The following is a 20,998-nucleotide window of genomic DNA, read 5'->3' on the forward strand; positions in this document are numbered from 1 at the left end:
TTTTTTTCTTTTTTTAACTTTTATGTGCTTTTATTTAACGCTGAATTTAATCCCGGTCCATAAGCTTTTGTTTCTTCTGGAATATCTTTTTCTTCTGCGCAACCTCCTCTTCTAGTTTAGGAACAATATGCTCTGTTTCAGTTAGGCGGCGTTTTCTGTCCCCGAGGTGCGGTCGGGGCGGTGGCCGGCAGGGCAGGGCTCCAGGGCGGGGGACGCCTTTCCAGCGGAGCGAGGAGGACCGCGAGCGCCGGGGACGGGTGGGCTCCGCCCCCTTCCTTCCGCCTCCAGAGGGTGTTACCGCCAGGGGCGGGGATTGGGCGGGGCTGAGCGGCTCGGGCTCCGCCCCCACCCCAGCTCCCTTCGGCGCGGCAGGGCGAGGCGCGGCAGGGCGGGGCCGGAGGGGAGGGGTCGGATGGGGCGGGGCCGACGGGGCGGGGCGGGGCCTCGGGGAGCAAGGCAGCCCGCGCACTCTGCAGGAGCCGCAGCTGCCGTCGGCCGCGCCTTCAAGGTCTCACCGCTTCCTCAGCAGAGACCCGGGCTCGGCCGCCATGTCCGCCACGGAAGATGTTGACGGACTGGGCGTGGTCCGGCCGCACTATGGCTGTGAGTGCGGGGCTCTGCGGCGCGGGGGCTTCGGGGCCGGGCTCGCTGCCTCCCAGGCGCCGTTTTCCCGGGGGGCTCGGGCGGGCGGGCGGGCGCGGCAGGGCGGCTGCGGGCCGCGCGGACCCGGAAGAGCCGGCCGGGCCGGGCCGGGCGGCGGGCGGGAGGGGCGGCGAGGCGCGCGACCTGGGCTCGGAGGCGGTGGCGGCGGGGACGCAGGCGGCCCTCTTCGCCTGAGCCCGGGCGCCGCGACGCGAGGGGCCCCACCCAGAGCCTCCCGCCTCGCAGCGCCGCCGAGATTTGGGGGAGACGGCCTAGGGTGAGGTGGCAGGAGGCCGGGGCAGGGCGTGTCCCGGAGCGCTGGGCTCCGCTCGCGCTTCGCGGGAAGGCGCTGCCCCGGGTGCCGGCTGCGACGTGGACCGGGGGTCGGGACCTGCGGGGGGCCCCGGGCCAGCGGAGACGTGCGGCCCGGGGCGGGCCACTTCACCTTGCTCGGGCTTCGTTCCCTGGTCAGACTTTCAAAAATTAAAACAGAGAGAGAGAAGAAAAAAAAAAAAAAAAAAGAAAGAAAAAAAGAAAAGAAAAAAAGAACCCCTGTGACTTCCTCATTTTTCCGAACCTCGTTTTCTGTAGCCGTCCAGGGGACGGCACTGAACTTGTAGGCGGCACAGCTACCGCTGGCCGCAGGAGGGTCCTTTGGAATCCCGAGATTTCGTTTTTATTTTCTCTTGTGAGAGTAATGGTCCGTTTTTAGGATAAGTTCACTCAACAGTTATGTGTGAGGGATTGTGTCACGTTTGTGAAATTAGTGAGTAAGAGCTGGCCCTGCCTGCCAAGAGCGTCTCAATCAGAGAAGGACAGGTGTACAAGCTAATGATAGTGAGGTGTAATAGAGATAAAAGATGCTGAGCCAGCCGGGCAAAAGCAGGAAGGTGGATGTGGAGGAGGGGTGGGGGGCAGGCAGTAAGAACACAGGTGGTGACACGTGAACGGAGCTCTGGCGGAGGCTGCGTGAGGTTGGGCAGCGTGGGGTCACAGACAGTACACGGTGGTGGGGGGAGGAGGGTCGGGCAGAGGGAGAAGAGTTTCCAGAAGTAGTTGGGGCCAAATTGGAAAAGGCCTTGAATGCCATCCCAAGGAGTCAGGAGTCGATGCCATACCCCGGGTGCCCATGAAGTTGGCAGATTTGAGACAGACTGCCTGGGTTGGAATCCAGGCCCGGCAACCGCTTATTAGCGGTAGAGCTAAGGGCACCCAGCCTCAGTTTCCTCATCTGTAAAATGGGAGTGATAATCAGAGGATTGTTGTGGGACTTCCGTGAGAGAATGCATGTAAGGCGTTGAACATAATTACCGCCACTTAGTTCTCAATGACTGCTGCCTTGGGTTATTAATAAACAAGGGGAAAACAACACTCTCAGCTCTGTATTGGGAGAGAGTCTGGTAGATAGACCAGAACAGAGTTGGGCCAAAATCTCAACTCAGTATTTGTCAAGTGACAACAAACTTGTACTAAAATTTCGTACAAGTCTATACGATGACACTTTTAACAAAAGGGTAAGACGAATGTAGTTGAAACTCCCTAGTTCCTGTTTTAGGAAAGTCCTCGTAGTACATCTGGCCATCCACACGTCCACAGGTTACCCTGACCTGCTGGGTGACTAACAGGAATTTGATGCCGTGGCTTTCTTTTATCTGTCAGAAAGGTTACAGATTCTTGTGTTTACATTCTTCCTTTCATGTTTTAGCTGTCCTGGATAATGAGAGACTCACTGCAGAGGAGATGGACGAAAGGAGACGTCAGAATGTGGCTTATGAGTACCTTTGTCATTTGGAAGAAGCGAAGAGGTAACGATTGGCCGGCTGCAGAGAAGGGAGCTGTTGTGAACAGATAAAGATCTCTTTGAATATGTCCTAGGTGTGACTGTCGGAGGCTGGTAGTTTGAAGGAATAAGTATAGGTAGGGTATTTATTCACGGGAACAAGTGGCCTTGATAGCAGCTTATCGTGAAACTCTGATGGGCGCTTATGTATTCTGAAAAATTCCCAGATCTGTGTTTGGTTTTATGCGTATCGTGCGTGTTTTGGGGCACTACGAGCTGTAGGGGAGAATAGCAGTTTGTGGGGTTTTTTTCCCCAAACTTTTCTTTTGTGTGTGTCTTTTTAAGCAGGCTCCATACCCAACACGGGGCTTGAACTCAGGACCCTGAGATCAAGAATCACAGGCTTTATGCTTGAGCCAGCCAGGCGGCCCAGAAATAGCATTTTGGTTTTTTTTTGAAATAGCATTTTTTGAAGTTTAAAGTTCTTAGCCTGGTGTTTCACTGGTTTTGATTTATATATGAATTGGATTCATTTTCCTCTTGGTAGGACTCTGGGGAAAGGTCCACCGGTTTGGCAGTATTCAAAGTTTACCGGAGTCCCCATCCTCTGCATTTTTTGAGAAGTGAACGTATAAGGGCGGTTTTCCCTTTTCAGATGCTGGGACACCTGGTGGTCTTACTCTTAGAGTGTCTATTTGCTATCAGTGGTTCAGTTTTGTTTTGGTGCTGGTATTCCTTTGCAAGGCCCCAGGGCAGATAGATATAATTACAGATCTTGTTTCCTACATGTGAGCTTTGGTGGAAAAGGCCAGCATGGGGTAATGAAAGGTATTTGTGAGCAAAGTCCAATGAAAATCAAGGATGTTTCAGTAGTGTTAATAAACAAGAGTATTTTTGTTTTGTTAATTCTGAGGCTCTTAAAACACTTTTAGGAAAGTCCAGAGAACAATACAACAAACATCCATGTGTTCCTGAAGTTACAAGTGTTAGCCTTTCAGCTCTTTTCCTTTTCCTCTCAAAAGACATGGTCCCTTTTGTGCCCCTCCCTGGTTCCGTTGTCCTTCTTCCGTCCCTGGGACTCTCTAACAGCATTCTGAAGACATCTGAATCCAGGCTTCTTTGCTGAGCTTAAACCTCTTCCTTTAGACTGGGTACAGGGGGGCGGTTAGTGGGATTTAGGTGGGGAGAATGATAATAACACTTGTTTTTCTAAATAGAAGGTTAGACAGCAGGAAGTGAATATGTGATTAGAAAAGAGGAGGGGCGCCTGGGGGCTCAGTCGGTTAAAGGACCCACTCTTGATTTTGGCTCAGGTCATGATCTCGGTCCCGAGATAGAGCCCCACGTCAGCTCTAAGCTGAGCGTGGAGGCTCCTTGAGATCCTCTCTGCCCCTGCCCTGCTCGCTCGCTTGCTCTCTCTCTCTCAAAATAAATAAACTTAAAAAAAAAGAAAAGGGGATGTTTCTCATATGAAGTGTGTAAGGGCCCCATGGAAAAAAAAGATTAGGTCCCTGTTACTTAAACTGCGCACTAGATCTAGTTTTGGAAAGTCAAAGAATTTGAAAGCCACAGCTGGAATGAGAGACCATCCTGTGTCTCTGTTGCGGTGACCTGGGGATGAGAGGGAAGAACCCCAGCTCCCTTCCTTCCTCCATCCGAAGCAGTTCTGCTTTTGTTTTAAACTTGGGTTTCCACAGTAAAATTCCCTTTTTACAGAGCGTCTTGGCTACCACCCCCTTGCCACCGCTACTCTAGTTCAACGCCTCTTCCACTTTAACCATTTCATGTCAGTGAGGAAGCTGAAGCCTGAGTCTGCATGGTCTACTTGTAGTTTTCTTGACTGAAGATTAGTTTTTTGAAAGTCAGTCGTGCAGTGGTTCTCAACCAAGTGTGTGCATTAGGTCACCCGGGGAACTTAAAAATACAGATATCTCGGCCTTACCATAGAGACTCTGATTCTGTAGGTCTGGAAGGTCCAGATACCTGTATATCTTATTTAAGGTTTATTTATTTTTTGAGAGAGAGAGCGAGCAGTGAGCATGGGGTGGGGGCAGAGAGAGAGGGAGAGAAAGAATCCCAAGCAGGCTCTGCACTGATAGCACAGAGCCTGATGCAGGGCTCGAACCCATGAACTGTGAGATCATGACCTGAGCCAAAATCAAGAGTCGGACACTCAACCGACCGAGCCACCAGGTGCCCCTACACCTATATATTTTAAATGGTTCTGGTGGTTCTGATGGGCTCCCCCTTAGTTGAGAAGCAAGATTTTTTTTTTTAATTTTTTTTTTTTAACGTTTATTTATTTTTGAGACAGAGACAGCATGAACGGGGGAGGGTCAGAGAGAGAGGGAGACACAGAATCGGAAGCAGGCTCCAGGCTCTGAGCCATCAGCCCAGAGCCCGACGCGGGGCTTGAACTCATGGACCGTGAGATCGTGACCTGAGCTGAAGTCGGACGCTCAACCGACTGAGCCACCCAGGCGCCCGAGAAGCAAGATTTAAAATAGTTTTAGAGCTCTGCGTTATGATAGCCTGACGAGAATGGTGCTTTCTATCACATTTCCTTCTTTGCGTATTCTGTCTGCTCATTTCCATCTGCTCTAGGGCCGTTCTTTTCTGTCGGGAGTTTTCCCTCAACCCTGAGATCCAGAGTCAGACGTTTAACCGACTGAGCCGCTCAGGTGTCCCTCTGAGGTGTTTTTTCCAGAATAGAAAAGTAGCCCATTTCCTTTAACATCCATGATCACCTGCAGTGTTTTTTAGTTGGCTACTTTTGCATACTTAGGAAGTGACCGAGGAAGTGAGACATTGGTGATACTCTTTATTTTTTATGCTTCGGGTTATAAGGGAGGGTATAATCGTGGCGTATTGTCCTATTGGCCTGGCATCGTGGAAGTGTGCCTGATTTATTTTAGGGAGGCAATCCCAGGATGCGGTGGTGGTTGTTGTTGAAAGCTTTGATTAGAAAATCAAGTTGGGAGCATGTATTTATTTAGATTTTACTACCAGAGGGGGCTAGGAAGAAGCCTGGGGTGCTCTGCAGAGAATAGAAGACTGGGATCCCTACTGGCCGTATGAAGCGGCTGCTGCCACCCTTAAAAAGTGTTTGAGGTAAACCACGGACAAATCACATGCTCTCCCGTCGTAGCTGGGGCTTTAGCTCCCGTTGTGTTTTCTACCCTGGTGAGCTGGGCTGTCCCCGTGTGCTGTTGGCGCCCCACTTTCCCCTCTAGCGCAAGCCCAGTTTTCCTTTTTGGATCGGCCCCCATCCTGTTTCCTTCATAACCTCCACCCCTCCTGAGTTGGAGGAGCCCCAAGGTCTGGAATTTACACCCCTTCCAAGTCCAGGAAGAAAGATCAGAGAGATCCAGGAGAGAAAAGGTTTCCCTCTTCGGTTCTATTTCTAGTACTGATACTCCTCCCCCTGGAAGCTCCACCTTCAAGTACAGTGGCTCCATTGTGTATCCCAGGGCACTCCATTTTCTCCCGTACCTGTAACAGAGCTCTTCCCTGGGAAGAGAGGAGATTGTGTAGAGAGGGTGAAGATGAATGTGTGGAGACAGGGAGTGTAGGGGTGTTTGTAGAGAAATGAGGGTGTGCCGTGGGTTTATGTTTCCCTGAAAGGTTAAGTGGGAAAATTTAGGAGTGATTCCGTAAAAGTGTGCACCTAGAGTGATTGGGAGTAAGAAAATAGATTCTGCTTTTCCCTATTTTTTGGAGAGTAGCTTTAATATGGAAATTAAGTTACTATTTTAATGAAATATCTGAGGATTCAGGGCTTTTTGTTACGAGCTGCAGAACAGACCAAGGACTTGAAATGTAGGTTTATTTTTTAATTTTTATTTTTAAAACAATTTTTGATGTTTTTATTTATTTCTGAGACAGAGCATGAGCAGGGGAGGGGCAGAGAGAGAGGGAGACACAGAATCCGAAGCAGGCTCCAGACTCTGAGCTGTCAGTACAGAGCCCGACGCGGGGCTCGAACTCACAGTCAGATCATGACCCCACCTGAAGTCGGACGCTTAACCGACTGAGCCACCCAGGCGCCCCAAAATGGGGGTTTATTTTGATCTTTTGCCTGTTCTGATTGTCTTCACATTTGTTTGGTCTGTGGAATAGCTGTATGGTAGAGACGACTAGCATTTTCACTTAGTTGAGAGAGGCGAAGTGTAAATATGTGAGCTACACTAGGCGCTCAGGTCTTGGAGAGGAGAAAGTGATACAGAGAAGGATCAGAATGTTCACGTGAACAGACCCAGGAAGAGAACATATCAGGCCGGGCAGGACGCGTAGTCTGCAGTGAGGAGAATGTATAAATGGAAACAGGAGAAAATTCAGTTAGTTTAAAGGTCACAGGAAGAAAGTTAATCCCAGCACTCTCTGGGGTTGAAGGTTAAGGGTCCCTTCTTTCAGAGGCTTGCTGTAATGCCCTTTCAAGACCTGTCATGGGCCACCTTTCTCTTGCTGTGTCCATACCCTACCTGAAGGGGCAGGGCCTGCCCCCCCCCCCCCCCCAAAACATACCCCCAGCCCCGTGTAGAAGGGAAAGCAGGGCTCTGGCTGGTTGGAGACTGGCAGAGACTTCGCGTTGTTAACAAGAGCATGGCACTAAACAGGCACTCTTCCTTCTGTAATTTAGGGGAATTGAAACAGTGTCTTGGAAAAAAATCAGTTCTTGAGAACAAATTCTCTTTTGTGCATATGACTTTGTTGTTGGGATTGAACATTTTCTAGGATGGGCTCTTTAGATCTCTACCTGGGAGCAGAATTCAGTAACATCTGGATATATCCAGGCTGGCACACCATGATCATGAACGCAAGTTAAAGATATTTAAGATTGGGCAAGAAAAAAAAAAAAGGGTAGGTGAGGGGATTCAGAAGAACAACACCTTGCCCATCAGCCTCTACAATTCTCAAGTGGAGGAATATCCCTTCATTTTTTAGGAGGTTGGCCTATGTTTTCCTTTTACAGATGGGAAAACTAATTTAATTGCCTCATGAGACCCTCTGTGAGTCAGAGGGTCACATAGATATAGCTGCTTAATGGCACATTGGGACTACAAGCCGGGTACATTCATGTATTCATAATTAGCAAGGTGAAGTATGGGGTGGGATTTAGTCTTGACTCTGAAAATGATGATACAGTTGGAAAACCTCACTTCTATTTTCTGAAACTTACCTTGGTGTACCTGCCTTGGATAGACTCAGAGGTAAGAAGTTGGTTGCATTTAAAAGTGCCTTTGTTAAAGTTGTTCAAACTAAGAGTGCTTTTTGCACACACGGAAGGATTAGTTCCTACTGTGGTCAGAAAAGCATTTTACTGCTTTTTACCCTCTGGTGTAGCTGAGACACTCAGCAAAATTTACAATGAAGAAATATGGAGAGTAATCTGGTATGTATTAGGCAGTCAGCTATCTTTGGTACTAAGAAAAGTCATACTACTGTAATCTCATAATACTTATAATTAATTAAAACAGACATTTAAAAAACCTGAAACATTTGGGGCACCTGGGTGGCTCAGTCTGTTAAGCGTCCAAACTTCAGCTCAGGTCATGATCTCATGGTTTGTGAGTTCAAGCCCCGCGACGGGCTCTGTGCTGACAGCTCGGAGCCTGGAGCCTGCTTCAGCTTCTGTATGTCTCCCTCTCTCACTGCCCCTCCCCTGCTCATGCTCTGTCTTTCTCTCTGTCTCTCTCTCTCTCAAAAATAAACATTAAAAAAAATAAAACAAACAAACAAACCTGAAATGTTTTAAAAAACTTGGCTGTTGGGATACGCGAAGTGAAAAGAGTGAGGATTTTCAGTTTGGGCAGGTGTGATTTCTGATTCTGGTTTAGCAAGTTGTTTAACTTGAGGGAGTGAGCCTAAATTTGTGCTTTGCAGAATGGAGATACTACTCATCTTCTGGAGGTGCTGTGAGGGCTTAAGTGCCTGGCATAGTGGCCGAAATGCAGTGGACACTGGGTAAATGTATTCTTTATCCTGGCCCTTGGGGCAAAAGCAGATTTAACATAAAGGTGATGAGGCATTAGTAAACTTTTCTGGAGAATTTTCTGGGCACTTTCAAAGTCCTAAAGGTTTGTAGCCTTAGTTTTTTCACTTCAGATTTAAGCTTGTGTTTCACAGGAAACTCCAGAAATAAGAAGATACCTCTAGGGAGTCAGGGTGGAGGGTGTGAGAAGACTTTTCCTTTTTTTTTTTTTTTTTTCCATTAAATGTTTATTTATTTGAGAGAGAGGGAGGAAGAGAGAGAATCTCAAGCAGGCTTGAACTCGGGGCTCGAACCCACCAATGGTGAGATCATGACCTGAGCCAAAACCAAGAGATACTTAACTGACTAAGCCACCCAGGCACCCCAAGACGTTTCCTTTTTATTTTAGTGCTCTTCGGTAGATTTAAAATGCTTTTTACGATGATCATGAATTTTATAATAAAGAAAAAAGAAAGGGCCTGAGTAAAAGGAAAAGTTGTAGATAATTTTTAGATAGTTGTATTCACAAATTTAGATCTTTTAATTGCTATATCTTAATTACTATTTTCAGTGGTTACATAACATTCATAATTTATTTAGGCTTATTCCAGTTTAAAATGATATTGCTTTGATTGCTGGAAAGTTTAAACATTTTTCCCATGTACTTGTTTATCAATTTTATTCACATTGTGGATGAGGTTGTCTAATAGAGTCATGATGTTAACTTTCATAAGCTCTCTTGTAATATGGTCAACCTCCTGTTGCATTTGCTACCAATATTTTCTCTTGATTTGCCATTTTGGTTTTTCACTGTACAGAAGTTTTATTTTTTAATTTTGTTAAATTTCTTTAAGATTTTATTTTTAAGTAATCTCCACATTCAACGCGGGCCTCAAATCTACAACCGTGAGATCAAGAGTCACACACAATACCAACTGAGCCAGCCAAGTGCCCCTGTACAGCAGTTTTCAATTTTATGCAATTCAAATGTTAGTCTTTCTCTTTGCAATTTCTTTGATCAATTCAAAGCCATAGTTCAAATTCTCCAAAGCCGTGCTAAAATGTGAAGTCTTATATTGTTAGCTTTTTTCAATTTAATGCTTAATTTTTGTTAGGAATCTAAGTCTTTAAATCTCATGGTGTTTGTAAATTATTCTGTCATTTTAGGGGTGCCTGAATGGCTCAGTCAGTTAAGCATCTGACTCTTGATTTGGGCTCATGATCTGATGGGTCATGGGCTCGTGAAATCGGCCCCTCATTGGGCTCTGTGCCAATAGCACGAGTCTGCTTGGGATTCTCTCTCTCTCTCTCTCTCTCTCTCTTTCTCTCTCTCTCTCTCCCTCCCCTCCCTTTCTCCCCCTCTCTTTCTGCCCCTCTCTCTCTGCCCTTCCCCTGCTTGCACCCTCACACTCAAAATAAATAAATTTTATGCAAATTATTCTGTCATTTAAAAAAAAATCCCTCTTGTTGCCTTTTTAAAAAAATACTTATCTTTTTTTTTTATTAAAAAAAAATTTTTTTAATGTTTATTTATTTTTGAGACAGAGCATGAATGGGGAAGGTCAGAGAGAGAGGGAGACACAGAATCCGAAGCAGGCTCCAGGCTCCTAGCTGTCAGCACAGAGCCCGACGTGGGGCTCCAACCCACAAATGAGGTTGTGACCTGAGCCAAAGTCGGACGCTTAGCCGACTGAGCCACCCAGGCACCCCCAAAAATACTTATTTTTGAGAAAGAGAGCACGAGCTCACACAGGTGAGGGAGGAGCAGAGAGAGAGGGGAGATACAGAATCTGAAGCAGGCTTCAGGCTCCCAGCTGTTAGCACAGAGCCCCACGTGGGGCTGGAACCCACAAACCTCGAGATCATGACCTGAGCTGAAGCTGGGTGCTTAACCAACTGAGTCACCCAGGAGCCCCTAAGTTATTCTGTCACCTAAAAATAATCTTTTTACAACCTGTTAGCAATCGATGTCTACTTTGTCAAATATTAAATTAAGTACAGTTCTATTTCTACACTCTTTATTCTTTTATGGTAAACTATATTTCATTTTTCTTGAGAAAATGTGTAGAACTTAGGAACATCTAAAGCTGGCTTGATTTTAGCTCCATGACAAATGACTTTTTTCTGTTTTGTTTTGGCCTCACAATTTTCCATGATTTGAAACTTGTGGAGTTCTTCTTTCTTAAAGTTTCCTCGAGTTATATGTTAGAGTTGATGTTGGCTTAGTAATTTTGCCTGTAATGTGAAGACTCTTGATTTATATTATCTTTCTGGTTTGTTTGTTTTTGTTTTGTGTTTTGTTTGTTTTAGCTCTAAGGAGTTGTACCTTTAATAATTAGTTCTGACTCATTAGTTCCGTCTTGGGGTACCTGTTGGTAGGTTAGATCTCTGTAGTTTGTTTTATGGCTATTCTCCATTTTGTCTGTTTATGTTAAATCAGGACTAGATACGTGTCCCACATCTATCTTTTGATTTACTGGATTTTTCTACTGTCTTGGTTTTTTCCCCTTTGGTTCTGTTAATGGTAGTTTCTTTGTCTTATTGCAGTTTTCATTTTGGATTGTTCATTTCTTTTCCCTCTCTATTCTTGTTAATAGATTTAATGGTCTCTAGTTCATGGAGAATAGTGTGACACATATAGCATTCTTTTCAGGTGGAAAAAAGGAGGCTGGAGCCAAGAGTTGGGTTGAATACTTTAGCAGTTCCCCTTAGTTTCAGTAAGTCTCAGAGTGGGTGTGACCACAGGAAACCAGTGTTAAGAGGCCAGCTAACTGTATAGATTGCTCCCCCATCAAGATTGGGAAAGTCTAATTGGGCTAAGTGGGCTATTTATTTGACTGAATTTGGCATTTATTTCTTCTAGTCTTAGAGTCAGAGTAACAATCGTGTTTGTATATTTTAATGTTTCCAGTGAAAGAATAGGAAAAATGTATTTGGGGGCCTAAGTTGGCATGTTCTAGGAATTTAATTTTCTGGCTTTGCATGATGACCCGTCTCTGATTTCTGCAGAATTTCTTCTGCTTCACAGTTTAGCGATTTGGGGATATCTGTTGGTAGCAGGACCTATTCTGAACATTTTTAAGCCATGTGGTATTTGATGGCTTCTGGTTATTTCCAATTGAGACTGCTAAATAACCCCCTCGCAGGAAGTATTTGTGTAAGAAAGTGCTGGTAGGCAAAGTGAGACCATTCGGAAGTGATTCATATGACTGGGACTGTTTGTTTAAAATTTGGGACCTGGTTGCTTAGAGACCATATCTTTGAGCAAACTGAGTGAAGTGCCACTCGAGTGCACAAGTTCTGTGTCCCACCTGATCCAGTCAGGACTGTGCCGCTTGGTTTTTCTTCGAGATGAGCTCCTGCTATTCCGATTGATCCCTGTGCTTTGACAGAACATGAATCAAAAATCTTAAACATATAAATGAAAGATCTGGTTAATGTTTTATTTTGAAGAGAAAGTTTGCTTGCTTAAGCTTGAATGTTGTTTTGAAATTTTTTTCTTAAAATTCTATGTTGGGAAGAATTGTTATTTTACAATAAGGCATTTTATTATAGAAATCTCAATACTTCAAATACTTTTACAACAGTTAAAGGGAAACAAACACCCCCCTCCCCCCCCAAAAAAAACCCAAAAAAGCAAAACCAACCCAAAACTCAAGCCTGCAATTTGCCAGGAGATCATGATATAAAATATTTTGTCTGGGGCATCTGAGTGGCTTATTCGGTTAGACCTCCAACTCTTGATCTCCGCTCAGGTCACAATTTTGTGGCTCCTTTGGTCGAGCCCCACGTCGGACTCTGCACTGACAGTGCAGTGCCTGCTTGGGATTCTCTGCCTCTCTCTGCCCCTCCCCTGTTCGAGCTCTGTCTCTCTTCTGTCAAAATAAGTAAATAGACATTAAAAAAAAAAAGATGAAGAACATTGTTCTGTCTGCCCCGAGATCGAGATCGTGGTGTTCCTCTGCCTTTTCACTGTCATTATCAATACCGTGTATTGAGCACTTATATGCGAGGCGCTGTGCTAAGCACTTGGTATGCATTAGCTGATTAGCTGATTCGGGTGATTAGCTCTTCTTAAAGAGGTGCTTATTCTTATCTGCATTTAACAGAAAAGAAAGCAAAGCTTGGAGAGGCTGACTTGCCCGTCTAGTGAGTGGCAGAGCCGGATTTCAGTTCTGGCAAGTGCCCAGACCTGGCAAGTTTGCTGCTGCAGTACCACTGCTTCTAAAAATAATGACAGCGGCAGTAACTGCCTGTAATTAAGTACTTTACACACAACATTACTGCGAGATGGGCATTATTTTTATTTTGAAGAGGGGAAAAAATGAATTAGTATCGCTTGTCTGCTGGCCTTGTAACTGTCTGTGGGGTTCAAGCCCAACTCGACACTAGTGCTGTTGACCTCTATAGGCACAGAAGGGGCGACATTGAAGTCCACCATTAAGTCAGCTGGTTCCCACAGGTGTTAATTGCCTACCTGTCTGATGGGCAAGCCTGCCCACTTACTGCAGAGTCTTTTGCCTGCCACTCTGACTGTGTGAGGACCGTTCTCTGATTTGTCCCGTAGCTTTGTGTCTAACTAGTGTTGGACTTTTTTATTTTTTTTACTTTGTCTTATACTTGTTTTATTTACTGAAGAGCTAAAGATAGTGATGGACGTACATAAGTAGCTGTTAAATGTTTGTTGATTGGTGAAAGATTTATTCATGCTAATAAGAAATGTAGTGGGGCGCCTGGGTGGCTCAGTCGGTTAAGCGGCCAACTTTGGCTCAGGTCACGATCTCACACTCCGTGAGTTCGAGCCCCGCGTCAGGCTCTGTGCTGACCGCTCAGAGCCTGGAGCCTGTTTCAGATTCTGTGTCTCCCTCTCTCTCTGACCCTCCCCCGTTCATGCTCTGTCTCTCTCTGTCTCAAAAATAAATAAACATTAAAAAAAATAAATTAAAAAAAAAAAAAAGAAATGTAGTAAACATAGGGGTGCCTGGCTGGCTCAGTCGGTGGAGCGTGCAACTCTTGAATTTGGGGTCGTGGGTTGGAGCCCCACGGTAGGTGCAGAGATTACTTAAAGTAAAATCTTAAATACAGCAAATGTAAAATCTTAGCTAAGTGATTTTTATAGGTATCTGTGATAAATGTGTATGTTTAACTTTTTTGACCTAACTCCCGCTCGGTAAGATGATTTCTTTGGAAGGGGGAGCGGTTACAGCAGAGGTGATGTAGTTGAATACGGTGACTCTGGGGAGGCCAGAGAGTTCTGGTTTGGCTTTCATGTTCATAACCTGGGATTTGCTTGTGATTCCGCCTAGAAAGGCATGTCTTCTTCCCCATTGCTTGTTTTTTACATAATGACCTCATGCAGACAGGAGTGGCAAATTGGATTGGAAATTGCCTCGGATCGTTTGGCAAGAACTGTATTTTTTGGTGTTGTGGGTGGAGGAAAGTCCTGTCTAAAGGCCTCTATTTCTTCTTTACTCAGAATACCTTCCTGTTGACTCATTGGAAATCATAACGAAAAGCAGAAGGAGCATTGGAGAGGCAGCTGCCAGCCCAGGGCTTGGCTTCTGTTGGGGCAGATGTTTGGGAACTAAGAGGACTCTGGCTTTAGGAAAAATTGTGAGACTTTTATAGTAGAAGGGAAGTAACTATTATTGTGATAGGTATTATCCATAAGGTAGAAATTATCCACCTGCTTCTAGGGATTATTAATCTGCAACATAAAAAACAAGGTATATATTTTAAAAATTATTTATTTTTGACAGGGGGAGGGAGGCTTGGTTGGGGAGGGGCAGAGAGAGAAGGAGATAGAGAATCCCAAGCAGGCTCCATGCAGTCAGCACAGAGCCCAATGTGGAGCTCAAATCCACGAACCGTAAGATCATGACCCGAGCTGAAACCAAAAGTCGACACTCAACCGACTGAGCCACCTAGGAGCCCCAAGATATTTTCTTGAATAGGGTTAGTGTTCCTACAAACTGAAGCAGAAGGAACTAAAGTACAAAGGAGGGAATGAGACAAAATTAGAAGAGGAAAAATTGAAAAGAAGGAGGAAAAAACCTGTGATTATTGAAGATAGAAAAATGATATAAAAATAAAATTTAAATACAAAAAAGCCTTACAGAAGAGCAGATCATTTCATTACAGATAACACATACATATCAGATGACCTCTAGATAAGCTAAAAGGAAACAAAAGTTACTTACTACTTGCCAGGACTATTGTAACAAAATGTTTTTCTGCTCTGAAGGCATACTGTTATGTCATTAGTTTGGACAATGCTTCTTAATCATTGATTGAAAAGGTGGTGCCCAGCAGTGGTTTGACCTTGGGGATTTCCTTTAAAAACTTGAGAAGTCCCACAAAAATATTCTTAGCCAGATTTTAGTTTTTTTAATTAAAATTTTATTTTTAATCATTAAAAAAAATCAATAATACATGAACATGATACTTAGAGGCTATGCTAGGATATATAGTGAAAAAAAAGTCTGTGTCCCAGCCATTCCGTTTTTCCCCAGTTGGAACCACAGTTATGAATATGTGTCTTTCATTATTCAATGCATATAAATCCTAGTCACTTATTTCCTTGTCATATTCTGCTTTCCATCTCATAACTGACTCCACATGAGTACCTCATTTTTGTCTTCACAGTTGCATACTTTTTCAGTGTATAGATTGAACCTACCAGTGCATATTTTACCCCAGCTTTTGCTATTATAGTGTTGTAGTTAGCAACTTTGTATGTATGTCATCTCGCACTTGGGGGTATTGTAGGATAAATTTCTAAAAGTGGGATTTTTAAGTCAAAGGGAATGTGTGCATTTAGTTTTTTTTTTTTTTAATTAAAAAAAAATTTATTTTTGAGAGACAGAATGTGAGCCAGTGAGGGGTAGAGAGAGAGGGAGACACAGAATCTGAAGCAGGTTCCAGGCTCTGAGCTGACAGCACAGAGTCTGACGGAGGGCTCGAACTCACAGACCGTGAGATCTTGACCTAAGGTGAAGTTGGATGCTTAACCGACTGAGCCACCCAGGTGCCCCAGTTTTGATAAATATTGTCAATTTGGTCTGGAAGTTGTACCATCCGTAATGTATAAGAGGGCTGCTTTACCCATAATTTCATCAACCTGCAGTATTATAGTTTTTTTAATATTTGAGAATTTCATAGGTGAAAATGGTGTTTCATTGTAGTTTCATTTTCAGATTATCTAATTCTGAGTGAAGCTGAACAACTTTTTTGTTAATTTAACTTTTTTTTAAATTTATTTTTTTAAGTAAGCTCCACACCCAGTGTAGGACTTGAACTTACTACCCTGAGATCAAGAGTTGCATGCTCTACTGACAGAGGCAGCCAGGTTTCCTGAGGATCTTTGTTTAAGAGCCATTTGTATTTCCTTTTCTGCCAACTGTTTTGGTAGAACCCTTTGCTCATTTTTCTGTTGAGTTTTTTCTTACTGATTTGTAAGAGCTGTTTATATATTGAGGGGATTGATGCTTTGGATGCTACATGTGCTGAAAAGAATCCAGTTTGTCCTTTAAGTTTGACTTTAAGGTTTTTAAAATAATTTAGAATTTCATTTTATTATTATTTTTAACAATTTAGAATTTTAAAACATGTTTGATTTTATTAATTTTTTTTTTTTTAACGTTTATTTATTTTTGGGACAGAGAGAGACAGAGCATGAACGGGGGAGGGGCAGAGAGAGAGGGAGACACAGAATTGGAAGCAGGCTCCAGGCTCTGAGCCATCAGCCCAGAGCCCGACGCGGGGCTCGAACCCACGGACTGCGAGATCGTGACCCGGGCCCAAGTCGGACGCTTAACCGACTGAGCCACCCAGGCGCCCCAATTTTTTTTTATTTTTAGATTTTTGGCTTTATGTCCTTTTTAGAGTCATTTATACCAGTGCCATACAAAAACATTCCTCTGTGTTTTCTTCTAGTATTTTTAGGATGTAAAGAGTTTTAACATGTAACCCCTTGATCCATTTTGAATTTTTTTGGTATGAGGACTAAAGTAGAGATCCTGCTTTATTTACTTATTTTCTCTAGATGTTTGGATAATACATATTGAGCATCAACAATGACTCTCTGATGAGATGTTATGTGTAGTTTGCCTTGCTGTCTAGTCTTTGAATTGAGATCTTAATTTTTTTTCAGAACAAGGCAGGTTCAGCTGTTGAGACTTATTTATTTACTTTAAAATTTTTTGAGATTTAAAAAAAATGTTTATTTTTTGAGAGCGCAGGTGGGTGAGGAGCAGAGAGAGGAGACAGAGGATCCAGTGTAGGCTCTGTGCTGACAGTAGAGAGCCCGATGTGGGGCTCGAACTCATGAACTGGAAGACCATGACCTGAGCCGAAGTCGGATGCTTAACCGAAGGAGCCACCCAGGCTCTTCCAACTGTTGCGATTTTTGAAACATAAAAATACCATTTTAGAGAAACTGGCTAGAATTTTCCAGAGTACTTTGAAGCAGGTTGTATTATGCCATAAACGACTAATCAGTGTGTAATGAAGTTGGCATTGAGAAAACAGGTTTTGGATTAACAGCTTTGGCATACAGACTGTGATGAGATGAATCAGCTTGCCAAAGTAACGCAGTTTATTCTTTGTGTTAAAGGAGAATACAGTTTGGGATTTGGAAACTGTGGCTGACTAGATTTGACTGGTGGGTTCTATAGGCTTTTTATCGTGGGTTGTAAGTTCCGAATCTCAAAGGGAGAAGAGAGTGTAAGCAGGATTTCTCACCCCTCGTTTCCTCTCAGACTCTTCTCACAGACTTTCTTGCTTAGAACTAGTGTTCCAGAGTACACTGGTTTGGGAAGCACTCTTTTTGTTTCAGAATAATGGATTTGAGGGACTATTTCAAGTGAAAATTTGGAACATGTTCCTGGTTAGTTCTCAACTGTTATAGGTTTTATCTGTAGTTTCTTTCTGTTCTTTGAGTTCTAATGTTGTCAGCTTAGAGAGCTTAAATTGAAGCCATTACTGTACTAACTGGGTAGGTATAATTGCTAAACTGTCATCAGTGATCTTTAAGGCATTGTGCAGAACTGGAGTGTGGTTTTTAAAAGTGGAGGAGGGTGGGGCACCTGGGGTGGCTCAGTTGATGGAGCATCTGATTATTGGTTTTGGTTCAGGTCGTGATCTCATGTTGGGCCCTGTGCAAACATTACAGGGCCTGCTTGGGATTCTCTCTCTCTCTGCCCTGCCCTCGTGAGTGCATGTGTGCATGTGCATTTGAGCTTTCTCTCTCTCTCAAAATAAATAAACTTAAAAAAGTAGAGGAGGGCAAATGTATTAATTATTAAAAAGGAAAAGAAGATAATCATAAATTCTAGTCTAACGAATTAGTCTGGGGCAGAATTCCTAGCATATTGTCAAGTAGATGAGCACTTAGGAAACAAGTGATGCTTAGGAGTCAACCAGGGCTTTCTGAGACAAGCTCTGTCACATTAAGATCATTTCCTCTTTGACGACAGCGTCACCAGATTGGTGAATCAGAGAAACACAGTAATGTCTAGATTTCAGTAAGGCATTTGCAAGTGTGTCTTGTGATACATTAGTGACAGGTTTGACAAATGTGGACTAGATTGTAAGGTAATTAAGATTTGTAGCCAGTTGAATAAACCATATTCAAAAAGAGCTGCTAGATGAGGAGTAATTGCTTAATGGGCGCGAGCTTTCTCTTTGGGTGGTGAAAATCTTCTGGAATTAAAGTCATGGTGGTTGCACAACATTTTGAGTATATTAAAAAACACTGAATTGCATACTTTAAAATGGTTAAAAGTGGTGAATTTATGTTATATGAATTTTATCTCAATGATAAAAGGAGCTGCTAGGTTTTAAGTTCAAAGAAAGCTCTCTAGGGCATGTTACAGATAAAACATTTTTCTTGGGGCTTATCAGTGATGTGTATTGATTAAATTTGAGTTTGGCTTGTTGCTGGAGGGATGGTTAATACACTTCGTGACAAGTTCTGCATTCAAAATACCCTGAATCTAATGAGATTTAATAGTAATAAATGTGACATCCTATATTGGGGTTCAAAAATGGAGTGTTTAGGTACAGGATAGAGTAGCAGCATTTATGGCAATAGCATTAGTAGGAAAAAAGAACACAATGAAACAAATCTGTGTTGTTTACCAGTTCATTAATAGAAATGTGGTATATGTCCCTTTGTCCTCTGTACTCATCAGAGGCTAACAAGTTCATCTTCAGGTCTGGAGGCCATACCTTAAAAGGGACCTTGATAGTCTAGAGCAAGGGTGATAGTTGTGTGATGGGATTCTTTCACACCCACAGCAGGCATTGCTGATAGATCAGAATCCTTAGAGAGTGAGGAACCCCATCAGTGGGTGTTGGTGCATTGGTTGAGACATGGTTATTGTTCAAGGACTCGTGCATGTTGAATCAGCTTGACCAGGATGGTAAAAGGTCTATAAATTATGATGTATGAGAAATCCTTGAAAGGACTGAGAGTATTTAATATGGAGACAAGATTCAGGGGGACTATAGAAACATAGAATCTCAGAAGTGCAATCTTTCACCCAGTATAGGAATTCATTCAACTGTTAACACTTTGCCTATTATTATTAAAAGATCTGAAATATGGAAGAGGGGTTCAATTTATCATGTGTGGTACCAGAGGAACAGAACCAGGCAATGGAAATCTGCATAATTTGAGGAAGAACTTTATAGCAATAAGAAATTTCAAAAAAATAAAAGATCTGCTTTGGAAAAATCCATGTTGCAGAAGATTTTCAAGCATAGACTATGTAACAGTTGATGGAAGATTATGTTCTAACCTAAGTACTTTCTCGAGTTACTTCAAACAATTTTTATTTTCATCTCCTGTGTTATTCAAAGGTTTTGGTTTTTTTTTTAATGTTTATTTTTGAGAGAGAAAGAGAGAGAGAGTGTTTGAGCAGGGGAGGGGCAGAGAGGGAGACACAGAATCTGAAGCAGTCTCCAGGCTCTGAGCTGTCAGCACACAGCCTGATGTGGGGCTCGAACTCACAGACTGTGAGATCATGACCTGAGCCGAAGTCAGATGCTTAACCTACTGAGCCACCCGGGTGCCCCAAAGGTATTTTTATTTTAAGTGATAACATTCTATTGCTCAATTTTTTTTTTTTTCCCTTGGCATGGTTAAACCAGTTGGGAAAAGCACTTCCAATAAAATAAAACAGGTAGAAAGCATTTGTGGTTCCTCATTGTGCAGGACTCTCTAATATAGAACTGGAGAAGATGGCAAATGGCAAATGCTTATTAACCCAGTCCTGTCCATAGGGGCGTTACAGATTAATTGGACAGATAGGGCATCACCATTTGAAAAAAAAAAAAAAAGTTACCTAACATCAAAGGTTGGAAGGTCTAACTAATGTCGCAAGACAATATAAGATTGCCAGTGAAACGATGCAGTTAAATGTGTGAGAGTTTAGATGAGGGAAAGATTATTTTATGGCTGAGCTTTGCAAGATAAGCTGAAATCAGATAGGCAAGAAGGGAAAGCAGAAATATACACATTTTTTGTGTTCCTTTAGAGGTGAGACTGCCTTTTTCTACTTTTCGGTACCCAGGAGCACTCCTTCCACAGTGCTTTTCACAAAGTAGCTGCTCAGTAATATTCAGTTAAGTTGGTGCAAAGCTGTGTGGAGCGTGGGGTTGGGGTGGTTAAGAGAATTTCAGCATTGTGGGATGAGAGCTTAGGATGATTTTTTTTATTATTACTTGGTTATAATTGAGACCAGTGCTATGGTCCTTAAGCAAGAGGGAAAGAACAGTTTGTTATTCAGCAGTTATTTTTTGAGCACTGTACTTGAAAGGTAAATCAGAAAAGGATTCCACCCTTAGGTACTTAAATAACTATATTAAGAGATAAAGAGGTACAAAGTGCCAGTGGAAAGTTTAGAGGAAGTTTGGAGGAAGGAGAGATTATTTCCAAGGGTAGATCATGGAAGAGTGCATGGAGGAGGTGACTTTTGAAAGTAACATTTGAATTGTCAGATGGGGAAGGCCAATCAAAAAGCTCTTACCAAATCTTTATTCTTAGTAGTCGTCTCCATCCTTAGCTTCCCATATTACAGCTTGATGACCCCTCTTTACGAACTCTCTCAATTTCTCTGGCCCTAACAAATTTATCCCATCTTATTTAACATGGCAGCTTGACCTTCCCTGTAGCAATGGGAGAAATATCTTTCTTCCTAAGACTCCATCTTCTATGTGTGGTCTGGATCATATTCCTTTTTGTCCTCTAGGGTTCATATTCCAGGATTGTTTTCTTTTCTTTTCTTTTTAATGTTTATTTATTTTTGAGGGGGGGAGGGGCAGAGAGAGAGGAAGACACAGAATCTGAAGCAGGCTCCAGGCTCTGAGCTGTCAGCACAGAGCCCGACGCGGGGCTCAAACTCACAAGCGTGGGATCATGACCTGAGCTGAAGTCATTCGCCTAACCAACTGAGCCACCCGGGCACCCTTTCCAGGATGGTTTTCTTAACTATAACTTAAACTTTTTCCTGTTGATTCTTTTCTCCGAAGCACATAAACATCCTCACCCACTCCAGATCTATTCCCTTAATACTAGACCCTCCTCTGATTATTGTATTATC

General features: G+C 43.2%; 1 protein-coding gene across 1 annotated transcript in view; it reads left to right on the plus strand.

The window, feature by feature from the left end:
* Window positions 1–390: 390 nt before the first annotated feature.
* The window catches only part of IQGAP1 (IQ motif containing GTPase activating protein 1), a 102,676-nt gene continuing 82,068 nt past the window's right edge, over window positions 391–20,998 (plus strand). The window contains exons 1-2 of the mRNA XM_043553895.1: window positions 391–603; window positions 2,348–2,447. Coding sequence (XP_043409830.1) covers window positions 549–603; window positions 2,348–2,447 — 155 coding nt within the window. The 5' untranslated portion in view covers window positions 391–548. The remainder of the gene's footprint in view (window positions 604–2,347; window positions 2,448–20,998) is intronic.

Source organism: Prionailurus bengalensis, chromosome B3, assembly GCF_016509475.1.
Source record: "Prionailurus bengalensis isolate Pbe53 chromosome B3, Fcat_Pben_1.1_paternal_pri, whole genome shotgun sequence".
NCBI classification, from domain to species: domain Eukaryota; kingdom Metazoa; phylum Chordata; class Mammalia; order Carnivora; family Felidae; genus Prionailurus; species Prionailurus bengalensis.